The sequence below is a fragment of the Jaculus jaculus genome, chromosome 10, assembly GCF_020740685.1.
Source record: "Jaculus jaculus isolate mJacJac1 chromosome 10, mJacJac1.mat.Y.cur, whole genome shotgun sequence".
Classification (NCBI taxonomy): domain Eukaryota; kingdom Metazoa; phylum Chordata; class Mammalia; order Rodentia; family Dipodidae; genus Jaculus; species Jaculus jaculus.
In genome coordinates this window covers 98,420,406-98,446,451 of record NC_059111.1, presented here as the reverse complement: position 1 = coordinate 98,446,451, position 26,046 = coordinate 98,420,406, and the positions used below count along the sequence as shown (strand labels likewise).

The 26,046-nt window shown below is 41.7% G+C and overlaps 1 protein-coding gene across 1 annotated transcript in view; it reads left to right on the top strand.

Annotated features, from left to right (window-relative positions):
- The window catches only part of Dgki (diacylglycerol kinase iota), a 499,206-nt gene that overhangs the window by 395,538 nt on the left and 77,622 nt on the right, over positions 1-26,046 (top strand). Inside the window, 4 exon segments of the mRNA XM_045160292.1 lie at positions 14,723-14,792; positions 17,456-17,496; positions 18,522-18,649; positions 21,619-21,741. Coding sequence (XP_045016227.1) covers positions 14,723-14,792; positions 17,456-17,496; positions 18,522-18,649; positions 21,619-21,741 — 362 coding nt within the window.

The window sequence follows — 26,046 nt, the reverse complement described above, 5'->3', positions numbered from 1 at the left end:
CTCAAAAATTCAGGCTTACATATCAAAAGTGGTCGCCGTTGGGAAACAGGAGGTGTGTAGAATTGTTTGTCCAAAGGCGCTCTCCTGGAGTGGGTGAGTTCAGGTATGGAAAAGGGCTCAGCCATTCTCTGTGTGTTCATCAGTCCTGTGAGCCCGGGCCCAGGGGATGATCAGCCGGGAAGAGCCCGGGAAATCATCGCAAGCAACAACAAAGCTGGTTACGGAGCGGGAGAGGGTGTGTGGCAGCCAAGAGTGAAATGCATGGAAAAGCCAGAGGCGGGGAACAGGGGCTCCTGAGAAGTGGATTGATTCCTGTGTTTTTGTTTTTGTGTTCTAATTGTGTAGATAAAACCCACAATGGATACAGGTGCGGTTAATTCTTACACAGAAAGTGACAAAGTCACTTGATGTGGAGTTTACTGCTCGACCTTGTTTCTTTGTGCAGACGCTGACAAAGTCCCAATCTCTGGACCATCTCACCGAGCTTTGTGGGGTCACATATAAGAATAGACTTTAAGAAACCCGGCGAACATGGAGGCTGGGCATACAGGGCAAAGCATGTAAAGTATTTACTTCACCAGTTTGAGGACGTGAGTTCTGATCCCCAGCACCCATGTAAAATCCTGGGTATGGCAGTATGTATTTCACCCCAGTTCTGGGAAGACAGACAGGAGGATTGCCAGGGCTCGCTAGCTAGCTTGTTTTGACTAATCAGTGAGCTCTGGGTTTATTAAGAGACCTTATCTCACAAACTAAAGCGGAGAGCGGTCAAGTAAGACACGGAACGTCGCCCTGCGGTCCCTCAGTGGACATGCACTCACATGCATGTACAGTCACACAGGCAATCTCGCACATACATGGCCACACATGTACACACCACACGTACATGCACATGCAAACAGAATGGCTAACAAATTGTCATACATGCTTTTTAATCAACTTTATTACGCATGAAAGGGCATGAAATACACTGGGAGAATTAACTGTGAAGAGGAGAAACCCCAGTGAGCTTAAAAGGTTGGGAGACTCCTGGCATCTCACGAGTTTGCAACTGGGATTTTAGGCTGACTGTTTTCTAAAAGGTAGGAGAACTTAAGAGAAAAACAGCTTCCAGAAAGATCCGTGTGTGCCCATGACACCTCATTAGGGAGCCATGTGGCAGTTCACCATTGGAGCATGTCATCGCTTTGGTTTCTTCCCTTTCCAAACTCATAGTGACCTGCCAACAAAGTGCTGAGGCTCAGAAATGACACCTTGCATTAACCTAACGAGGCATTATGGGTTATACAAGAATGTGTTGGGTATTTTTAGCATGTTGAAAATTTCTGCCTGCACTGTCTCCGAGGTCAAAATACAAAGGCCCCTCCAACCTAATGGCATCTGAGTTGTTCCTTGAGGTTGGCAATACACTAGAATCTGTAAATAAATTGAACTTTACGTGATCAAATATGCTTCGCAAGACCCACCTTGGGAAGTAATATTCTATTATTTATTTATTTATTTATGAGGAGAGTAGGGAAGGGAGTGAGAGGCACACCAGGGCCTCTAGCTGCTGCACATGCACTCCAGATGCATGTGTCAGTTTATGCATCTGAATTTATCTGGGTACTGGGGAATTGAATCTTAGCTGAACCCTGGTCAACAACAGGCTTTGCAAGCAAGCACCTTTGATTGCTGAGGCATATCCTTAGCCAAATATCTCTTGTAATCTCCAAATTATAAAGTTATTAGACAGTAGAGGCAGATTCAATGATTCTAGTTGTTTTCGACTGGAGAAGAAGTTTGGTCTTTATAAGGGACATTTGGCACATTTTTTGGAATGCATTGAGTAGAAGCCAAGGGTATTTACTGAATACCTTACAGTTTGCAAAGAAGCTTCTATGTAGAGCATTATCCAGCTGCAAAAGGCAGTAAAATAGAGTATGATATAGCCAGAGTCCTTGTGGTACTGCTCGGTACAGGGCTGGGGCTCACAGTGGTGTGAACTCTGGATGCAGAGCACCTCCCCCTCCTCCTCCTCATTCTTTGCATTAGATTCTGGAAGAATCCTTCAGCCATTAGGTTAAAAGAAGGGTATTAATTTACCCTTTACTAAAGAAAGGCAGGGGTCAGTTAGGAGCTTTGATTTTTTCTTTTTTTCTTTTTTTTTTTACTTTGAGTTGGATTGAAAATGTCAGAAATGGGTCAAATAAGGACTACAAGTGAGAACTGCCTGGGAACAGGTCTGTGGCTGTTGCGAGTAAAGGCGGTGTTGTGGTGTGTATCTGGAGAGATGAGAGGAAGGAAGGGAAGAAGAGGGGAGGGGAGGGGAATGGAGAGAGAAAGATTGCTTACTGAAGACTTTCTCACCAAAACAGATTCTTTTTCAATGTTTTATTTATGTATTTGCAAGGAGAAAGAGAGAGTGAGACAAAGAGAAAATATGAGAGAGGGGGAATGGACATGCCTGGGGGTATCTTGTCACTGCAAATGAACTCCAGGTGCATACGTCCCTCTGTGCATCAGGCTTCACGTAGGTACCATGGAGCTGAACCCAAGCTGTCAGGCTTTGCATGCAAGTGCTTTTAACTGCTGAACCGTGTTCTCAGCCCAGGAATTCTTAAAATGTCAGAATAGTTCCCATTTCCACCTTCTTCTTTCTTTAAATGACAGAGCTGGCTCCAAGAAGGACAATCCATTTCTGGATTAAGAGTTGTAAGTGGTAATGTAGGTTTGAGGTGAAAGGGCTTGTCATATAAAAATATCATTAGTGACTCTATTCATTGGAACTGTGCTTGGATAAAGGCACTCAGTGACATTTGCAAGCAAGTTGATAATAGAGAGAAAAAGTGAATGAGGAGACTGGTAGGTGCTGGAGATGTTGAGGTAGCAGATAAGAAATTTAGAAGGGGAAACAAGAGAGAACTTGAAGAGTGAGGTGACTGTGGACTGGATGTTATTAAATGAAGCAGTGACTCCCAACCTGAAGGACTTCAGTTCAGTTTTTGTGAAAGAAGTAAAAATGGCATTCACTTTGAAAGTATAGTTAAGTACGAGGTGCATATTCCCTAATTTGATAACTGACTGGAGTTGGTAATAAGGCTGTTGTGTCTTGATTAAATTATGTGTGCATCATTTATGAGGAGCTGAATGTAAATTAAGAGCATCTTAGGCATACGCATGCCAAGTAGTAGATCAGAGAATTCCGTTATTGACAATATATAATTAATATTAGTTGACTTATACAAACACACACACACACTTTCTGTCTCTCTTATGTATATAACCATGTGGACTATCACACTTGTTTTGTGCATATGGGTGCATTTGTAATATGAAAAAGAGAATCTCCACTTATGTAATGTGAAATGATAAAATTCATATCAAGGATTTTTATACATGAGTATATTTGTTAATATCATAAATCTAAATATCATGCAATCTTTGAAGATTATAATATATAAAATAGAAAAGAACATCTGAGACATCTGAGGACATCTGAGATTGTATCATTTACTGTAGGTTTGAGAGCCATGTCAGTTGCATTTATCTAAATCACAACATTTATATGAAGAAAAATAGCAAACAAAAAGGAATAAATTAAGTACCTTATCTTGGATGAATTGTCAATTTGATTGTACAATTTGGGAGAAGTGAGGAGACTTGAGGCCCTTAATTACCTAAAGCTATGCCTGTGATCAAGGCACAGCTCAGACAATCATTTATACACTTTCAGGACAGTTGCTGCATTCCCACAACTAATAATTCCCACAATTAATACCTACAGTTGATACATTTTGGAGGGCGTATATTTTTAAGCCTGTATGATTTTGGCTCTGTCAGAAAATAGGTCACTTTACATTTATTTTGATGTGAATTCCCTTTCTGACCATTCATATGTGTTCTTCTTTAGGAATGAGGATGATGGCAGGCCAACCTAGAACTTTTCCATGAATTTAAAAATCTGCCCTGAGAACTGATACACAAACCTCCTGGGAAGGGGCTGTTTGCTTCTCTCTCTCTCTCTTTCTCCTGCTCAAGCCTGAGTCATGATCCATATGGCAGGGGAGGAGGCCTCTGACTCTAGATTCCTTTATGCTATGGTTGTGCCTATCTGCCAGGTGCTTGGTGAGGGGGACACAGGGAAGGATTTACTTGATAGAGCGTGTCACTTCCAATTGGTTAGTAAAGTTATTTTAACCAAAAGTTGCAAACCATTCGGTACTCATTGCATTTCTCACGACATTTTTCATAGGATGCCATTGTTGTCCTTTCTCTGCTCAGCATCATTACCACTCACTTGTCTTCTGATTCTCTTGTCCGAATAGAAGAGACAGAGGTATAGCTATATATACAGGAAGTACCTGCACCCCATAGAGCCTAGTCCCCTGAGAGCTCATCATTAGTAAAGAGCATTCAGGACCATGGATTTAGGTTGTAAAATTTTCTGACAAGCTGCTTTTCTCATTGCTGCTTTAATTTGACATCATCATCTCCTGCATTGTATTTACCGTGGTATTCCTAAGCTTTGTGAGTCATGCAGTCTGCAGCTCGAGAACCTTGGCTTGCTTTCATTTTCAGCTTGTGCATAGTGCTAGAATTCTGCTTGGCTTCTAACTCGCTGTCCATGTACACCTTAGGGTAACACTTTGCTGGTATGAGTTCCTACTTACCTTTGCCCACATCCATACAGAGTTACATGCATAGAATGAATGCATGAATATAGATATAGAAGTTCATTTTAAAAATAAAATGAATTTACATTCCGTGTGGACTCACTATCTTTACCAGAAAGAGCAGTGTGTCATTGCTAGCATGCCTTCCTAACAAATGAAGTTCTGGCTCAGTCTACTCAAGGCTGCTGCTGTGTTGCATGGCATATTTTCATCCTTTCTCTAAAGATGAGAATTTCAGGTGACCTTTGATTTGTATGTCGTGAAGTTTGTAGGATTTTATTGAGGAGATTGACCCCAGATGTATCACAGAAATAAAAGTCAGTTCTAGCCTTGTAACAACTAATAGTGCAGGTCAGCACACGGGAGGTTAATTTTGGTGGATGTAAACACAGTTAAGATTGAAGGGAACAAAGAAAGCAGTGAAATAAAGTGTTTGCAAAAGTATTGCTGTGGTGATCCATTCTATTCAGCCTGGACAATGACGTTCTGTAGTGAAGGCAATTGCATACATAACTTCTAGTAATGTGACCAGAACTGTTGAGTTACTGAGTAAACCTTAGAAGGAGCAAAGCAACACATGGCGTGATTTCAGCCTTCCTTTAATGCCATTCTTGCTTGACATCCACTCACACAGACTTATCCTATTTCTTGTTTCTTTCTGACATGCAGAATCTGAGTGCGCGTGTGTTAATGGATAAGATGGTGCTGTGCTGGGGCGGTGCCCTCTATAGGATCTTGGCGGACTGCGGCTTCATGTGGTCTCATGAGATCCTCATAGGACTGAGTCAGCATTGCCTTAGGTGACACAGTATTTAAGTTAATTAATTTATTTGCAAGGAGAGAGAGAGAGAAGAAAAAGAGGGAGAGAAAGAGAGAGAGAGAGAAAATAAAGAAAGAGGGAAGGATGGAGAGAGGGAATGAAGGAAGGGAAGAAAGAAACTTGGAGGGAGGGAGAGAGGGAGTGAAGGAAGGAAGGAAGGAAAGAGGGAGGGAGGGAGAAAAAGTAGGAAAGAAAGAAAAAGAAAAAAAAGAAAGAAAGAGGGAGGGAGGGGAGAAAGGAAGGAAAGAAATAAAGAGGGAGGGAAGGAAGAAAGGAAAGAAAGAAAAAGGAAGGAAGGAAGGAAGGAAAGAAGGAAGGAAGGAAGGAAGAAAGAAAGAAAGAAAGAAAGAAAGAAAGAAAGAAAGAAAGAAAAGAGTGAGCATATCAGGGCCTCCTGCCACTGCAAATGAATTCCAGACACATGTGCCATTTTGTGCATCTGGCTTTATGTGGATACTGGGGAATTGAACCCAGACCATCAGGCGTTGCAAGCAAATGCCCCTGAGCCATCTTTCCAGTCCCAGGTAACATTAATTTTATCTCAGTTGCCCGGCATTGCTTTTCTTGAACATTCAAGTTGGATATCAACATGGAGCTCCTGCGTATCATCCATCTTCTCCATCACGTTGTCTCTCAGAAATCCCCCTCAGGACAGTAACTCTTAGGATCGTTGTATAAATGCAGTCCAGACAGAGGTGGGTAAGAAATGTATCTGAGGGCTGGAGAGATGGTTTAGCGGTTAAGTGCTTGCCTGTGAAGCCTAAGGACCCCGGTTCAAGGCTCGATTCCCCAGGACCCACGTTAGCCAGATGCACAAGGGGTGCACGCGTCTGGAGTTCGTTTGCAGTGGCTGGAAGCCCTGGTGCGCCCATTCTCTCTCTATCTGTCTCTCCCTCTCTCTCTGTAGCTCTCAAATAAATAAATAGAAATGAAAAAAAATATTAAAAAAAAAAAAAAGAAATGTATCTGAATCTCTTCAGCCAGCATCTGGCAGGACTGTGGTTTGTTTCGACTCCTCTTGCAAACCAGACTTCTCCTCTGGCCTTGTTGCTTCATTGAGGCTGGGTCACAGAAGAACTCTCACCTTACTCTTTCTTCATACTCATAAGGAATCATCTTTCCTGCGATACTTCACCATCAAGGACAGAAACTTTTTTTAAAAGACATTTCCATTCTTCCTTTGTGGTGATAACCATGTCACCCTACCAAAAAAAAAAAAAAGTCAGCTCCTCCCTGTAAATAATTGTTACTCAGTTGTTCAACTCAAATCACAGCCAACAACTGCAACCTCATGACCTCAGCCACTACTAGATTTTTTACCCCTAGCTTGCACGTTTCCTTAACTTATTTCTCCCTCAAATAGTTTAGATGCAGTGTCAAACGCCCAAGTGTTTAGTGTGAGGATCGCCTTGCTTTTTATTTTGTAGATTATTTATAAATTATGTGCACATGCTCTACATCTTATTACTTTGCTTATTTGTTCAGAGATAGAACCCAGGTTATCCTTGACTTGACCGTGTACCCTAGGCTAGCTGTGCATTCCTGATCCTCTTACCGGGAGTACAGTCACGCACCCACACTAGTCCTGGCTGCAAGTCTTCACTATTTTTCCCATAACTTTCTGTATGTGTAGTTCAATTTTATTATAAATTCAGCCAGATATTGGTTGCATTTTCTTTTCTTTTCTTTCTTTCTCTCTCTCTCTCTTTTATGTAGGGTTTTGTTCTAGCCCAGGCTGATCTGGAATACACTATGTAGCCTCAGGGTGACCTCAAACTCTGGATGATCCTCCTACCTCTGCCTCTGAGTGCTGAGATTAAAAGCGTGTAACACCACGCCCAGCTCTCAAATGACTTTTGCAAAAAATTATTTATTTATTTATTTGAGAGCGACAGACACAGAGAGAAAGACAGATAGAGGGAGAGAGAGAGAGAATGGGCGTGCCAGGGCTTCCAGCCTCTGCAAACGAACTCCAGACGCGTGCGCCCCCTTGTGCATCTGGCTAACGTGGGACCTGGGGAACCGAGCCTCGAACCGGGGTCCTTAGGCCTCACAGGCAAGCGTTTAACCACTAAGCCATCTCTCCAGCCCTCAAATGACTTTTTATGGAAGACCTCATTATTCCTTCACAAGATGACTTTGTGTGTGTGTGTGTGTGTGAGATTAAGTTCTTCACAAAAGAAAAGAGTAAGAGATACCAATCTATTTTAAGGTGACATCTGAGAAAAGTCTGGACTCTATTTGTGCTTCTCTAACAAACTTCCAAAATTGCACTTGCATCTTCATTCACTAGGAAAGTGTCCAGTTTTTTTACTAATTAGGATAAAATCCTATGATTTTAATTAGTGCTGCATTATTCAATTTCAAATATGAATTCTCAAAATAAATCTTCCTCCTTTGTTTATAGAAAATGTGACAATAAATAGAACTCAATGCTCTTAAAACAATACTTGGGAGGGACTGTGATAGAAATGAGCAAGAAATTCACTGAAAAAGATGACCCAACTTCTGTTACTAAGAGAAATCCACCAGCTTTGGACTTCAAACATCAGCAAGTTTAAAGGGGCTATTCCTGTTTTTTTGTTTGTTTGTTTATTTTGCTTTTAACCTTTGGATTTAAGCTTTTAGGAATTCAAATCCCTCCAGTAATCTATAGAAAACTAAAGCAGTGCTCTCTTCTCTGGGAAAATTAACAGACATACTGAAATCAGGACCAAATGAATGGACATACCAGAATTAGGACAAAATCTTAGGGTTCAGGTCCTTTGGAATTACTTTGAAGGCCCATTAAGGTATTTTGAAGATCTACGTAATAATTTTCAAAGTGATAACTGTATCTTTAGTTAAAACATCTCGTTTTTTTTAAAAAAAAATTATTAATTCATTTGAGAGCGACAGACACAGAGAGAAAGACAGAAAGAGGGGTAGAGAGAGAATGGGCATGCCAGGGCTTCCAACCTCTGCAAACGAACTCCAGACACGTGTGCCCCCTTGTGCATCTGGCTAACGTGGGACCTGGGGAACCGAGACTCGAACCGGGGTCCTTAGGCTTCACAGGCAAGCACTTAACCGCTAAGCCATCTCTCCAGCCCTATTTAAAACTTCTTTAAAGACATCAAATTGGGCTGGGCAGATGTCTCAGCACCTAAGAACACTTCCCATTTAAGCACGAGAGCCTCACAGGCTGGAGACCGCCAAATTCGACTCTTTAGAACCTATGTAAAAAGTTGGCTGTGGCCATGCATATCTGTAGCCCCAGTCTGTAGTGGTAGACACTAGAGGTCCACTAATGGAGAGCAGCTCTGGGTTGAGGGAGAGAGCTTGTCTCAAGGAAATGCATGGTGGGTGATAAGAGAAGGCTCCTGATGTCCTTCTATCTAGCCTCAGCATGCAGGCATATGGGTCACATGCCTCTGCACTCACACATGCGTATACCACACCGCAAATATTACACCACACCACATAAATACACTAAACACACACACACACACACATACACACACCAGAGAAAGTCATCAAATTATATCAAATGCTTTGCAGATCAAAATATAGAATGCTGTATGGAACCTTGAATAACTGTTCCCATTCCTTTCAAATTGTTTGGGGTGTTGCTTGTTATGTGTAAACCATTCCACCGCATCTTACTTTTAATGTTCATTTTGAGAATTTCTGCTTGCATGTGTGGTATGCGTGTGAGTGCGCCTGTTTGTATGTGTGAGGGCGCCACAGAGCAACCTTGTGTGAGTCCCCTGGAATTCCATCTGTTGACTTTTGAGATGGAGCTTCTCATTAGCTTTTAATTCCTCCAGGGATCCTCCTCTCTTTGCCTCCCCAGCTGTAGGATTAGAGATGTGTGCCATCACACCCTGAGTTTTTTATTCAGGTCCTTATGCTTACAAAGCAAGCATTTTAGCAGTTTAATTATCTCCTCAGACCATTTTGAGAATTTTTTCTTAACCTCCTGCTTTATAAGTAAAAGGAATAGAGAAAGGCTATACTCCTGTTTTTTTGTTTTTTTTAAAGCTGATCTAATCATTATCACATCTACTGAACAGAGGAAGACAAAGCCGACTATTTTCTCTTGACAAAAGGGTGTCAAGAAACCATGTTCCTAAAACACAGTCAGGTCCATAAGGGCCTCAAAAAATGCTCATATACGGTGCAGTAATTATGACTGTTCACGGAAAGAACAGAAGGAGATAATTTGAGTGAAGAAAGAAAAGTGATTTCTGGAAATATATAGAGCAAATAAATGAACAAAAATATGTAAGCTAACTTAAGTCAGGCACATGTCTAAGGCTTTGTGAACATACAGTCACTCGCATGTGAAAACATGTGCAGTTATGTGAGTGTTTATTTCTTCAGCTCTTGTGTGGTAAGCTAGGCATGGGGCCAGGGCAGCGTATCAACCTGAATTTTATTAAACGAAACTAAAGAACATAAATTAAATTTTCTCTAATTGGAATATCCAAGTGATAGCATTATGTATCCTTACATTGTATGTGTGTGCATATGTGTGTGTGTGTGTGTATGTGCACACGCATGTACGTTTGTGTCCAGGTGCATGGGTGTGTTCTGTGTATATCTCGGGAGGCCAGAGAACGACCTTGGGTGCTATTCCCCGGGTGCCTACCATGTTTTAGGAGACAGCTTCTTTCATTAGACTGGAGCTTGCCAAGTAGTATTGACGGGCTGGTTTGTGAGCCCCCAGGGATCCACCTGTCTCTGCCTCCCCAGCATTGGGATGATAAGTGTGTATCAACATGCTTGGAATTTTTACAGAGATAATAGGAAGTAAACTCACGCTCTCAGATTTGCAAGGCAAGCGATGTACCGATTTAGCAGTGTATCTTCCAGCCCCTATCCTTAACATTTTTAAGATGATAAATCAAATATTGTATATTCTTTTAAGGTTTTTTTTTTTTTGAGGGAGGGTCTCATCTAGTCCATGCTACAACTCACTGATTAGTCTCAAGCTAGCCTTGTGTCTACAACAATATTACTATCTCAGTCTCCTGAGTGCTGGGATTAAAGGAATGAGCCACCATGCATGGCTTTCATTTTTGTAATATTATTTATTTATTTGAGAGAGAAAAAGAGAGAGAAAGGCATGTCAAGGCCTTCGGCCATTGCAAATGAACCCCAGACTCATGCGCCATCTTGTGCATCTGGCTTAAGTGGGTACTGGGGAATTGAACTTGGGTCCTTTGGCTTTACAGACAAGCTCCTTAACTGCTAAGCGAACTCTCCAGCCCTCATTTGTTTTTTATTTAAAGAAAATGGCATCAAAATTTAGGAAGTGTCCTAGTCTGGATGCAGCTGTCTTTTATATTTGTGTGTATGTGTATATATACATATTAGCTTCCACTGCTGCCAGTAAGCATTTCTAATTATTTTCAAATTTATTGATATATAATTGCTTGCCTTATGAAAACTTAGAGCTGTTGTTAGCTTGACAAATAACTTATAAAAATGCATTAAGAACCATAAGTTTCCTGAAGAGAAGATATCACATGTCAAAACATAATTCTCAAAATGTTAAACATAATTCTCACATAGATACCGAACACATGCCAAGATTTTTATCTCAACCAGCATATAGACAAAGCTAGCACAATCTGTGTCTAAGGCTGTGTCAATTTGCATCCAAAGGATATATATTTGACAGTCGTGAGACCAATTTTTCCCCTGTTAATTATTTAATTCACGGAATCTACAGAAAACCTCTGGCTAGGATTCTGGTGATAACGTGGTTCCTCTTGTCCTGATTACTGCATCCCATGGTTCTTGAGCATGCACTAGAATCATCTGAAAGGCTTGTTAAAACAGCTTGCCAGGTTCCACCCCAGGGTTTCTGCAGAGTTGGAGTGGGGCCTGGGACTACGCATTTCTAACAAGCTCCCCTTGCTGCTACATTTCCAGGGCACTCACTTTGGGAACCATGGGCTCGAGCAGAGGCTTGAGGTCCATGGGTAGCCACAGTATTGCTGACCCCAAGTATGTCACTGTGACCTCTGGGTGGCTGTAGTCATCCCTCCTGTGCTTATTTCCACTTGCCTTTCTTGCCTTCTCCATACATACCAAACCATCCACACCTATGACGTCCATTGCCAAGTCCACATTGCTACCTGCACAGTTACCCTCCCTGGATGCTCCCTGTCTCTGAGCATATCAAATCCCCAATAATGGTCGCATCTCCAGGATCTTCCCCATAGAGACCTGGCCACCGTTATTTTTCCCATTTCTGACAGTAATTTCAATTCTAAAACCTTTTTGAAAGACAATGCTCCTGTTTGTATGTGGTTGTGAACTAGAACACTTTTTTTTTCTTTCTTCAGCTGTCATTAGTAAGCTCCTATTAGGTGGAAGAGTTCTGAAGTTTCATAAGTTTAGAAACATAAAGAGATAGTCTTCTTGTTTCCATCTACCTATCCTGGTCTTCTACCAACCTAGCTTCATTCTTTCTAAAGAGGGAAAGCTTCAACGACTCCAGAGTTGTATGGGGCTCAGAGTAGGAACTCAGAGAAAGAGGCTGTTCTGGTCCCGTTCTGGTACGCTCAGCCCATAAACTTACATGGAGAGTTGAAGGGTAAGCAACAGTTAGCTCTTAGAGATTTCTCAGCTTTCCGGAGGGAAAGAAATGCTTACAAAGGAAATGAGCATTGAGAGTTAGGGTTTTGTTTCATTCTTAGTTAGAATTTTAGGTATCATTAATGTGTTTTTAAACGCAGCTTGTTGTGGTTAATTCTCCTTTCAGCTCATCTCCCCCAGTCCGCTGTTGCCCTGTGTATATCTCACTCCCTCCGTTCCTACTTTTGTCCTATTGCTCATCCAGACTCTCTTCCTTGTCATCTCATTACTCGCCCTTCGTCAACATTGTAGCTCTTAAGGTTTTATCCATGTTTTCTCGCATTTATATGCATGCATCTAAATTTTACAATAATCCGTGCATGAGAAAGAACTTGAAGTATGGCTTTTTAAATTTAGGTCATCTCAATGTATTTTCCAGATTCATCCACTTTTTTTTTGTAAATTTCATAATTTCATTTTTCTTTATTGCTGGGTAAAATTCCATCATGTATGTGCATCACATTTTCATTATCCCTTCATCTGTTGATGGACATGTAGGCTGGCTCTATTCCCTCTTGTGAGTAGAGCAGCAATCAACATGGATGTGCAGGTATCTCCATAGTAGGATATGGAGAAATTGGGTATATGCCCATGTGGTGGTTTGAATATAAATGTCACCGATAGCCTCAAGTGTTTGTGATTAAGCTGCCTACTTAGAGCCTCCGGGAGGTGGAGCCTTGTGGAAGGACTGGTGTCTCTAGAGGTAGACCTTGTTGATTGGCTAGTTTACTGGGTATTGGGAGCCAGCTCTCTCTTACTATTCTCTCTTTGCTGTGGATGTGTGGCCTTGTGGGATGGTTACTTTTCTCCATAATGATCAAAGGTCCCCTTGAAAAACTGAAATAAGCCTGAAATAGACCCTTTCTCCCAGAAGCTGTCTCTGGCCAGGTGATTAGTCCCAGCAAGGAGAAGGTACCTACAACAGGAACTTAGAAGAGGAACCCGAAGGTTCCAGGGTGCCAAAGAGCTCTGCAGAATGTCTCCACGAGAGGATGTGGCAGAGCAGAAGGAAATGGAAAGCAAGCTTGCAGTGCTGGGGATTTCCAACCTGGTGTGCTTGTTGGAAGAAAGTATACAACCACACCACCAAACAAACAAACAAACAAACAAAAAAAGATATGAGTGATGTAAAGTTTGCCACAGAAAGAAATTCAAGCAAGTTTAAAGTTCCAGGCGCAGAGATGGATTTTTGGCCCCTTAAACTGCAACTATTAAAGAGATTACCAACATTAAAGATGGGCCAAGTGTTTTAGATTGGGGAGCAGTGGTGGGGAGGGGGATGTCCTGAAGGTGAAACCTGACATACGGAAAGTTCAAGAAGGTAAGAGTGCAAATTCTTTTGAAAGGAAGGTATTTGAATGGAGACTGATGAAGGAATATTCCACTCACTCATCAAGGTCAAGCTTTATCCTCCCTCCTGGATTTACCAAGTTGGTTATCACCCACGTGATACACGTTTTGGGAGCATGAGAAATGCAGGAACAGGAGTCACCAAGTGCTCAGAGTTCTAGGGTCTGCTGAAATGCAGCAAAAGAAAGCAGAGCTGAAATCCCCATGTGTAAGCCATGTAAAGGCTGTTGTCTGGAACTATGAAGATTAACCGTGGGTTGTAATGGAGACCACAGGATCTGCTCTGGCTCAGGTGGCTCTGACAGGAAAGCAAACAGCACAGTAAAGGGGCAAAATGTTGCTGAAGCCTTCGGAGTCAAAGGACTTTTATCATAGGTTCCAAATGCCAGATGTGAAGCTGCAGAATTGGATGTTTGCCTTGCTCTAGTCCAGTTCCCCCTGGTGATGCCTTTTATTTTGCACTGGAAATGTTTATTCTGTCTCATTATATGTTGGGAGTGAGGAACTCATGTTTTGATTTTTCAGGGCTTGTAGTTAAGAGACTCTCTTGAGTCGCTGATGAGACACATAGGACTTTTGAACTATGTTGGGATTGGTAAAAGGCTATGGGGAGTTTTAGAGTTGGACTGAGTACACACACACTGCATTGTTAGATGGTCATGAGTGCATGGGGGATGAGGTACAACGTGGTGGTTTGTACAATGTAATTGTGTCTCACAACCTCAAGCATTTGTGATTAAGCCTCAAACTTGATACTCAGCTGGTGGAGCCTTGAAAGGCGGAGCCTTGCTGGAGGAGATTTTTGACTTAGGCTGGCCCCTATGGTTAATTAGTCTAATCTACTAAGTGGTGGGAGCCACCTCACCCTTGCTGTTCACTTCCACTGTGGGTATGTGATACTGTGAGTCAGCTGATATTTCTCCACTATGAGTAAAGTTCTTCTGGAAACTATAAGCCTGAAATGAACCCTTTCCTCCAATAAAGTTGCTTCTGGTGAGATATTTTGTCCCAACAACAAGAAGCACTGCTATAGCCCAAGAACAGTATATGTATGCCGGGTACAACACTGAAGACTGTCCAGGATGTTTTGTGTGGGAGTTGGTTAAAAATTTGAAGGCAGAGTCTTATTTGATTCTAGTAGAACGTGCTGTCTTCTTGCTGTTGTTTTGTTCTTGCTTCTAGAAGAAGGCAGTGTGGCAGAATATGTGGGTGGGGGGAGCCCCTCGTATTCACATGGAGCCGTGAGAGTGTGTGTATGTCTTTCCAGGACCATGAAACCTCCTTCCCCAGGGCGCTCTCAGCTCAGAGGCTGTCCCCTCGATGGTGCTTCCTAGATGGTGAGTGTTATGGTCATCCCATCATGGGGATGGCTTGTGGAGGCTGCGGGTAAAGGTATGGATGATAGAACAGCTCTAGTTCGTTTGCTTGTTTGTTTTCCCTAGAGATTATTCAAAAAGCCTTACTGTAGATATATGATCACTATTTGCATTTCAAATGACATAAATTTGGTGACATGGCTGTGCCTTCCCTGAAGTAATTTTTCCTCAAGGCACCTTGGTTAACATAAGTTGAACTCAGCATCAAGTTACTCAAGCCAACATTTTCCTTTTATGACCCTCTTTTCCAAAACATATTGAATGCACCTACCTGAAATTAGTGTAGGCTAATAGCTAGAGTGTAAAGCACAAGATGGGTACTGATTTCGATCATTCATGTCATGGGATCTTTACATCGTTTTGGTAAGACCATCAGTGATTTCAGTGTAATGCATACATTTGTGTAAAAAGAACAGTTTTCTAAGATTTATATTTATTTATTTATTTATTTATTTATTTATTTATTTATTTATTTATTTATTTCTTAGAGACAGAGAGAGGGAGAAAGAGAGACAGATAGAGAGAGAATGGCCACACCAGGGCCTCTAGCCACTGCAAACAAACTCCAGATGTATGTGCCACGTTGTGCATCTGGCTTACATGGGACCTGGAGAATCAAACCTGGGTCCTTAGGCTTTGCAGGCAAGCTCCTTAACCTCTAAGCCATCTCTCCAGCCCAAAAGAGCAGTTTTGATTGCATTCAAAATTTCTCTGCTGAACATGAGCAATGACGTGATCTATAAAGAAATGGTTGTGGGGAATGGGAAAATAAATGGCTTAGCAATTAAAGCACTTGCCTGTGAAGCCTAAGGACCCAGGTTCAATTCCCTAGTACCCATGTAAGCAAGATGCACAAGCTGGCACATACACCTGGAGTTCATTTGCCATGGATGCCCTGGCACGACCATTTTCTCTCTAGATAGATAGATAGATATAGATGATATAGGTATAGAGACACAGATATATGCCTCTCTCTCAAATAAACAAATAAAATGAAAAGTTTATAAAAGAAAAAAAATTTCTCTGCTGAGACTGACCTGTTGCATGCAGAATGGAATGATCATTGCATGGTTATTCAGTGCGTGTACATTTTTAATCTCAAGCATGTTTTTTTTTATTTCCCTCTAATTGTCCATATTGCAATCATCCTCATCTCTATATATTCTTGCTTATTTATCACCTAATTTAAGCTGGGAATGAAAACCCCCATCCTGACCCATGCATCTTAGATCTCATACAGATAACATATCCATCCATGTAACTATTGGCACCTCACACGGTGGGCCACACCCTCATCCACCCCTGTGTGATATAATGTTTAAAGTTAGCATACCAAGTGTGGTTTTCATTATGTGCTGCGTGCCTTTTAATGGTGAACTCATTTAACATTATGGCTGAAGTCTTCTCATACTTGAAAAGAGCAGAGTAGATGAAATCTTGCTGAGGCACGCTTTGCTTCATCTTATTCCTTTAAAAGCAGGGACCTTGACTATCTTGTTTTTCAGTTCAGTTTCTTTCAGAAAAAGATATTTAAAAATTTGTTATCTTAAGTGGTTATTTGTATTCTAGGTTTTTTCCCTCTTGTGCTATGTGTTTTTATTTTCTATTTGTTTTATTAAAAAATGCTCCTATTTGGGCTATCTAAAATAGATTTGAGGAAGGAGGATAAGTTTTTATATTTTACTTTTTTATGTGCACATGTGTATGTGTGTGTGTGTGTACATGTACACACATACAGGGTCTCTTGCCAAGCACATCTGGTCTTATGTGGGTGCTGGGAAATTGAACTTGGGTTGGCAGGATTTGCAGGTAAGTGCCTTTAAGCAAAAGTCATCATTCTAGTCCCAGGAAAATATTTCTTTTTAATATTAAGCATAATCAAGATAATTTCTAGATACTCCAGATTTGTACTTTAGAACTTTTCTTTCTGAAACCACAGATGCAGCCCAGTCTCTATTAGAGAGTGCTTAAGTACTAATTTTTGTTTTTGCCATTTGGCTTCCTTCAGAAATGCCTCTAGGGACACAGTTTGAAAGAGAAGGATTCCATTCAGGCCAGATGTGGTCCCTAGGCTACATCTTCAAGCTGTTTTTCAAAATGAGAGTCTCATATCCCTGGGAAGTCTACCTAACTGCAGTTTCTTTTCTGGCTTTATTTACTTAATAAAACATTGAATCGTGGCTCTGTTAAAGGTCCTGTGCTAATTTCTTAAGACATAAAAGAGTAAATGAAACAGAATCCTTTAAAGACACAGCCTTTTAGTCTTCTGGTTGTATCTGAAGATGCGCTCTGTAAGAGGTTAGCAAAATGTCACTGAGACGGGGTTGGGAGCAATGCATGTCTACAACGGAGGACTGGAAGAGGGAAGTTTCATAAAAGTGGAATCATTTGAGTTGATTCTTAGAAGACAAGTAAAGCAGCTATGACAGATAAGATGGGGAAGGGCCTTTAAGCCATGGAATCACCAAGGGCCCCATGTGCAGTGCTGAGTTTGTGTTACCAGAGTGTGACTGTCCCCCAGCCTGGCACGGCTGCAATGCGAGCTTTTGATTGCAGTTAGAAGGGAGGACTGTGCAGGTGGTGATGACTCTGAATGCCATGTGCATTTTGTTTTTCTCCTCTAGCAACTTCTGCTGACCGCTTTTACCGAATAGACAGATCTCAGGTGAGTTAAATGTCACCTAGTTGTGTTATTAGCTAGGCTCACTGTTTTTGCTCAAATACATGGAGGCTTGCACACATGTTAGAATGGCATTTGTAACCTAAACCAGGAAGCTCTTTTTCTTCGTGTGTTTTGGACTCAGTGATTTATGGACTCAGTGAGGTGACCTAGCTCAGTAGGAGAGATAATAACTTAGCTTGTGGCTCTTGTCACATGCCTGCCCTGCAGAGATATATTCACACAGTGCTTGTCCTATAGGGAAGCCAAAGCTTTTGCTCTTTAAACATAGTCCTAGTCAGCTAATATATAGATTATAACCAAGTTGGTTCATCAATTCCCGAAGTTCCGTAATGAGAAAAAAATAATTAGTTTGGCCCAAGATTAACAAGTCCTTTCCCTTCAAATTCTCCTGGAGAAAAAAAAAAAAAAAAATAAATAAAAAAGACAAAAAGGATGGCCAGGCGTGGTAGCGCATGCCTTTAATCCCAGCACTTGGGAGACAGAGGTAGGAGGATCGCCTTGAGTTCAAGGACACCCTGTGACTACTTAGTGAACTCTAGGTCAGCCTGGGCTAGAGTGAGACCCTACCTTGAAAACACAAAAAAAGAAAGAAAGAAAAACAGGGGAAAAAAAGTGCAATACTTAACCAGCTGTTAACCAAGCCTCGTAGCTTTGGCCACAATGTGGGCCTGAAGTCGAAGCTGTTATACTCATGTTAGACCAGGCAGCAAGCAGAAATGAGGAATATCACTTCTTTGAATAATATTGGGAAGAAGAGAAAAAGACCATCTGTAATGGTTATATCTAAGAAGACAGGGTCAGTTGGGAATGCTGAACCAACCCCTTACTGGCCCCAGTAAAATACCTCAGGAAGGAGCATGGACAGCTCAGGTTTCTGACCAGACTCTGGGCTCATGTGAGGCACTGCAGAATTCTTTCATCCAGGAGACAAACTGGGACTGCTTGGTGTTGTTGTGTTGTGGGTGGTGTGTTTGCATATTCTGATGAACTTATTTTTTCCTTCTTAGGAACATTTGCACTTTGTGATGGAGATTTCCCACGATGAGATTTTTATTCTTGACCCAGATATGGTGATGTCACAGCAGGCGGGGACCCCTCCTGGCATGCCTGACCTGGTGGTGGAGCAGGCCTCAGGGTAAGCTGCCTCCTCTCTGTAGGTTCTGACATCTGGATGGCCACAGGGTGGCCTTGTGTCTGGTTTGGCTTTGGACTGATCATTCCCATGACAGATTTATTTCCCTAGAGTAAAGTGTAGCTGGTTCCACTGTAAGTCTGTCTTCTGGGTGGATATGCAGGAATATTCAGTACCAAGCAGATCTGTATCTTGTCTGATCCTTCCTTACCATTACACCAGCACTTCCTACCAGGGCTAGAAAATAGTCATACTGACATTATGCATACATACATACATACACACACCAAATTTGGTCTGTTATCCCAATGAAAAATCAACACAAATGATTTAACAATTTTCTTCTTCCTCCGCTTTCCTTCTTTCTTCTTTTCTCTTCTCCCTCTTCCTTACCCTTTCCTACGTTCTCCCCCTCCCTCTCTGCCTTTGTCTCTTCCTCGTCTTGTTCTTCGTGGACAGGCTAACACATATTGTTCTTGTCAGTCTTGCAGTCCTCTCTCCACTTCATAGTGGCTCGTTTGAAGTGCTCTGGACTTGTTTCTTCATCTGTGCAGTATAAATAGTAGTCACACCTACCGAGACAATAGTTGGAAGAGCAAATTAATTAATATGGGTAAAATGCTTAGAATAGTTTTTGACACTTGGTTTTTGATACTCATTACATATATTATTAGAATTGTTTTATAATGACCCTGAAATTTTGGCTCTGTAATTATCCTAGATCTACAGATAAGAAAATGACGCTTAGATACGTTATTTAACCTATTATTGCATAGATACAAGATGGAATCAAAGTTTTTTTTTTTTGTTTTGTTTTGTTTTTTCAAGAGGGTCTTATTTTGGCTCAGGCTGACCTGGGATTCATTATGTAGTCTCAGGGTGGCCTCGAACTCACAGTGATCCTCCTGCCTCTGCCTCCCAAGTGCTGTGATTAAAGGTGTGTGCCACCACGCCTTGCTAAATCAAAAATATTTTTATTTATTTATTTGAGAGCGACAGACACAGAGAGAAAGACAGATAGAGGGAGAGAGAGAATGGACGCACCAGGGCTTCCAGCCTCTGCAAATGAACTCCAGACGCATGCTCCCCCTTGTGCATCTGGCTAACGTGGAACCTGGGGAACCGAGCCTCGAACCGGGGTCCTTAGGCTTCACAGGCAAGCGCTTAACCGCTAAACCATCTCTCCAGCCCCAAAAATATTTTTTGATGCAGGATCCATGTATTTAGCTCTCACCTTGTACCACCAGAAAACAGTATTTTTAGGTTATTTCAAAAAAAAAAAAAACTATCTAGCAATTCAGACATATTTATTTGGAACTTTTTGTTTACCAGATAACTAGTGTAAACATTTGAGAAATGGTGTGACAAATAGAAACAGACAAAAAAATCTCTGCACTTGTGAAATGTAGTGCATTTGAATGGCTTACAAGTAGATGGGGGTTGATAGAAAAATTGCCCAGGAAAGCCCAGATAGGCCCCAGCTAGCAATCACAGGTTGTGCGCAGGAGCTCACACAGCATGAGCAGGCATGTTCATCAGAGAGAACCTTATCCTTTTATCCCTCTTCTCTTCCTCCCTTACTTCCTTAATTTTTTCTTCCTTCCCTCCCGATTTCTTTTTTACCCATGGTCTCACCACCAGAGTCTCCTGGTAAAGAACGGGCAGAAGTGGTACAGATAGTTAGGAAGCCTGTGCCAGTGATGCCAGAGCTTGCTAGCATCAGGAAAGGACCCACGGGAACGACGGGCAGCCTAATACGGCCTTGGAGACCACAGGCCATCTTTGTAGGCCGTGTCTTACCTTCAGCCGGTCAGTCTGTAGGAAAGCTGGTCTGGTTCCCCCTTTCTACTGCAGAAGCACCAGGTGGGACCGCCCAAGACTCCACGTCAACTCACCCAGACACACCCCAAAGTTGACAAAAAGGTTGCCCTCCTGCCAACGTGACCATTCTGCCCCTGGCAAAGAGTTGCCCAAAGGGGTGGCTTTGTCATTCATTCGAGCTCTGTTAGCTTAGTTTCAGGTTGAAAATAGCCTAAAAATCCGCTAGAACTTGAATCTATCCTTAATTTTGTTACAGGATTTTGGGATCCTCTTTGAGCCCTTTTCAGCCTTGAGTGGGTAATATAACTGAGGCACTAAGGTCACGCAGAGTTTCCATTCAGTCAGTGACCTTCTAGATCCTCGTCTTAATGAATTTTATGAACGAAACACCCAGACTGGTATTTAGAAATCTTAGTTTATAGGTAGGGCTAAGTGGAGTTGAAGAGAAAGCTTAAGAGAAGGGAAGGGAAGAAGAGAGCCACTGTTTAACTGGGCAGGGCCAGAGTTCTCAGAAAATGTATAAGTCTGCCTGGAGACCCAGACTGGGGTCTTCCGACGGGCCATACCAGATGGGAGACTGAGCTGGGTGGTTTAGTCCTGATGGCAGGTGAATTCGGTGGCTCTAGTGTCTCAGGAATGGAGTCATTTCTTTACGTTCCTTTCTTCTATAAAAAAGGAAGATGTAAGACCAGAGGTACCTACTCCCATCCTCTGGTGAGGTTTTAGGGAAAACCATGTAAGAGAAACCAAACAGATTCTACCTTACAGGCTCAAGGACATTGCTGGCTTTGGCATTGAAGGTTCTGTCATCCCTAAACTGCCTCAGATTCTCATCTAGCTTTGCACCGGTTGCTCCCTTCTGGAAATAAATCAGGAACAAGAAAGCAGAGAGACAGGATGGCCTTTATTATTTTTTAACCTGCATTTTTATGCCTGGCTCCATCATTTCCTGATTCTTGTCATATGTACTACCATCACCCAAGTCTTCAAATTCAGTTTCCTCATCTGTGAAGGGACAACATCATAGAGTTAGTTCAGGGCTGTTGGGAAATAACGAATGTGAAGTAAGTTGTTTAGATGGAGTTTGCTTCTCCCATTTCGAGACCAGGATCATAATAAGAGAGCTGACAGGGTGCCTTTCTTTCTTCCAGGCTGTCCGACTGGTGGAACCCTGCCCTGCGGAAACGCATGCTGAGCGATAGTGGGCTGGGGATGATCACACCCCATTATGAAGACTCTGATATGAAAGATCTCAGCCACTCCCGAGTGCTACAGTGAGTCTCCTGCTGTTTCCCTACAGTTGCCGGGGCAGGATGTGAACTGTGGGTTGTTCACTAGTGGGATGGATTCTGTTTTCCTGGCGTTTAGCTATCTCATGTCTCTGTGTCACTCTGAAGTCTGACATTTTATCCATCTTTCTCAGTTGTATTTTATTTATTTGAGAGAGAAAAAGAGCAAGAGGCAAAGAGAGAGAGAGGTTGGGACAAGGAGAGAACGGGCATGCCAGGGCTTTAGCTGCTGCAAACAAATTCCAGATGTGTGCGCCACTTTGTACATCTGGCTTACATGGGTCCTGGGGAGTCGAACCTGGGTCCTTTGGCTTTGCAAGAAAGCACCTTAATCATGAAGCCATCTTTCCAGCCCTTGCTCAGTTTTATCTACTCTCAAGTCCTAATGGAACTCCAGTTGAGACTTCTCATGTGGATTTGTAAGCATTTCGAACATCCTCTGTATTTTGTTTACTGGAGAGCAGCATTTGTTAAACTCCCTGCTTGCCACCGTGTGAAGAGATAAATGGAGTGATCATGAGTTGTTTGGAAATGACCATGGGTTTCCACACGTGTGAGCATTTGGATTTGCCATCTCTTTTGTCTCAGTTTCTAGACTGGACCTGTGCATGCTGAGTAATGTCGCCAAGTAGCTTTCGTGTGTGAGTGGGGTAACTGCTTGTGTGTGTAGTCACAACCTCTGTGGGTAACAAACGGCATTTTTCCATGGGGCCCCATGGCAGGCGGCCTGATTGTGATTGGCAAGTAGCAAGCAGGTTGAAGTTTGGTACCTTGTGCCAGTGAATCTTTGCTCTGCTATTCTTGGTACAGCAACAGTTTCTGGGGTACAGTCTGGGGTCACAGATAAACTCATTTGCACCTACTCTTGAATGTCAGGTTCAGTTCTGGGGTACAGTCTGTAGTCCCAGATAAACTCACTTGCACCCACTTTTGAATGTCAGGTCTGATTCTGGCATGCAGTCTGTGGTTACAGATAAACTCACTTGCACCCACTCTTGAATGACATGTCCATCGCCTTATCCCATCTCAGAAGTTGGGCAAATTCACTGCAGTTCATGAAGTTGGCCTGATTTCCAATCCTAGCCAGTATCCTAATCAAACAGTGACACTGGCCTTGTAGCCCACAGTCTTAACCTTTTGACAGAATAACATGATTACTAAGGTTCTTAGAAGCCCAGGGTGAATGAAGAGGCTAGATGCCAACTTTTTTTTCTAAAGAAAGACGGGAAGCAATTTCCATATGACAAAGGGAGAAAAATGAGAAATCTGAAGCTAATTATTTCACTGGAGAAGGTCTACTCAGACACCCTGAGGGCAAAAGGAGACTTGGTTTTAATTACTTCTCTGGGTTACCTCTTATTTTCTATGTGGAGAAGAGAAAGAGAAGAAAAAAAAAGAATGAATTGCTATGGATTTTCTTTTTTAATTAAACTGTGTTGTTGGTTTCTGGTGTCATTTTGATTGCTTACAATTCTGTGTTTTTCCATTTCCTTTGGGGGGGGGGATGATACAGAATTGGGGCTTGTGAACAAGGGTGAGTCACCCATCCATGAATGGTTAAATAAGTGACCATCTATCTGTGGGCAGACTTATTGGAAAATGAGAGTTTTAATTAGTGGCAGAAATAAAAATTCAGCCTATATGAATCAGCTGTGTTTTTAGTATAAATGTGATCTTAAGTAGAATATTAACTTAATCTAGTTTGCTATAGCCTGGCTTTTTCTCTGTTGAGCATATTGATGTACTTGTTATGATATACAAGGTGATTATTTCTAAGGTGGCAAATGTTCTTCCCAAGAACCACAAATAAATGTACCATTTTACATAGTAGCCAAGTTCGTAAACCCTATGTTTAAATCAACTCTTAGTTCCTGTTTAGGTTATACAGTCATCCTTTGGTTTCCACAGAGGACACTTTTCATGATCCACTGCAGATTCCAAAAGGCCTTGTATAGATAGAATGGTTAGTGTTTATACAGAATGTACCTCTAGATTCAGCATACTACCTAAGATAATGTAAATACTATATAAATAGTTACACTCTATTATTTAGGGAGGAATAACAAGAAAAGGAACTGTATATGTTTAATAAGACAGCTTTTAAAAATATTTTATTTATTATCTTTGAGACAGTGAGAGTTAGGCCGGTACAGAAAGAGAATGGGCATACCAGGGCCTCTAGCCACTGCAAATGAACTCCAGACACATGTACCACCGTGCATCTGTCTTTATGTGGGTACTGGGGATTGAATTTGATCCTTAGGCTTTGCAGGCAAACACCTCAATTGCTGAGCAGTCTCTTCAGCTCGGTTTTTTCCACATAATGCTGCTCCTTGGTAGGTGGAGTCCATGTTTCTCTGGAGAGAGAGGGTTCACTGTCGTGTCCTTTTAGGGATTTCTCTTCATTTTCAATTGGATTTCAATTGACAACTGTCTGATTTCATGTTCATTTACAGTTCCTTAGCTTTAATTTTTTTTTTTTTCTTTTGAGGAAAGGCCAATGGACTGGCCATTTTTATGCAAGAAAGAGAGATGGGGGGGGCGGAACTGGCACCAGGGCCTCCAGCCACTGCTATTGAACTCCCGGAACATGCATCCCATTGTACGCATGTGTGACCTTGCATGATTGGGTCACTGTCTATCTGGCTTACATGAGACCTGGAGAGTCGAACATGAGTCCTTAGGCTTCACAAGCAAGCGCCTTAACTGCTAAGCCATCTCTCCAGCCCAGTTCCTTAGCTCTTAAATATACTATAACAGTTACCCTAACATATAGATATATATTCTGTGTATAACTGTGGCAAGCATGTAGCATTCAAACATTCACCACTCAGCCTTGGAAGCCTCCAAATTCTGTGAAACAGAACCAAGTCATCTCCTTCACACTTGGGTCTAGGTTCCTGACCCACTGAGGATGTGTGAGTAAGAAAATACAGAAAACAAAAACAACCTAAATACATCCGCCCAACATATCCACTCATTTTATAGCTTTTATTATTACTATTATTATGTCCTTTTGTTCTCTAGGTGGAATATCTTTTAAAGATCTTTGCCAACATAAGTAGATATAATTGGTTATGGAAAAATCTAACAGTGGTCACGATAGCTGCTACTATTGATAAGACACTTCTACTTGCCTTGTATAATAATTACTTGATATTTAACCTGTTCAGTAACTTCTAAATTTCACTATTGCTTAACAGATGAGTAACCTGATGTCCAGAGAAGGAAAGATACTTAACCTAGGTCACTCCCCAGCAAATGTGGTTTGACCTGAGGTTAGACTGACTAATGGGTAAGCTTTGCTTTCCCACTATGTAACATAATCCTCCCGCAGGGGCCATACAAAGCCAGTGTGTCCAGACTCTCAGAAATATTTACATTGGTTTATATTTCTGTTGGAAATCTGCAAAGTGAAAAGTTCTGTAATATAGAGGTAATATATACACATTAAATGTACAGCTGTCAGCTTAACTAAAGTAAACATATTTGAGACTTGAGCTTATTTTTATTTTTGATTTTTTTGCTTTAGAAAAAGAAATAACAGGGTTGGGGATATAGCTTAGTGGAAAAGTAGTTGCCTAGAATGTGTAAGACCCTGGGTTTCATCTGTAGTACCACAAAACAGAAATGAAAATTGAAATGTGTTTGTAACAGAAAATATTCGGAGACCTCTATTTTTAAAAAATTAAATAATCTGGCTGGGGAGATGGATTAATTGGTTAAACATGCGCCGTGAAAGTGTGAGGACCTGAGTTGGGATCTCTAGAACCTACTGACATGTTGCGGGTGGTGGCACATGCGTGTAATGTCTTTGTTTAGGAGATGAAAACAAGCTGGCTCCCGGGGCAAGTTGGGTAGCTTAGACTAGTTAAATTGGTGAGCTCTGGATTCAGTAAGAGCCCGTGTCTTCAGTAAAAGGTTGGAAGTAATAGAAGATGACCAATGACCTCTGGCCTCCCCCCATGTATCCACATACACATGTGCACCCCCCACACACATGTGCCCCACACACGGGAACACATAAATGCACACAAAAAGTACTAAATGAATGCTAAATATGTCTCAGTTAAATAAGTACAAATATTCTATATTAGCCTATATGAGGCACTCCTGTACTAAGCACCCTTATTTATCATGTTATTTTTTGAATGTCTTCATTGTCTTTCAAGCCACATAAAACATAGTCGTATGGGAATTCATAATCCTGTGGTTTTGTTTTTTATTGCATTGTTTTTTTTCCCCTTTTCATCTGTCTTGTACACATATTTTAAAAGATTTCCATTTCAC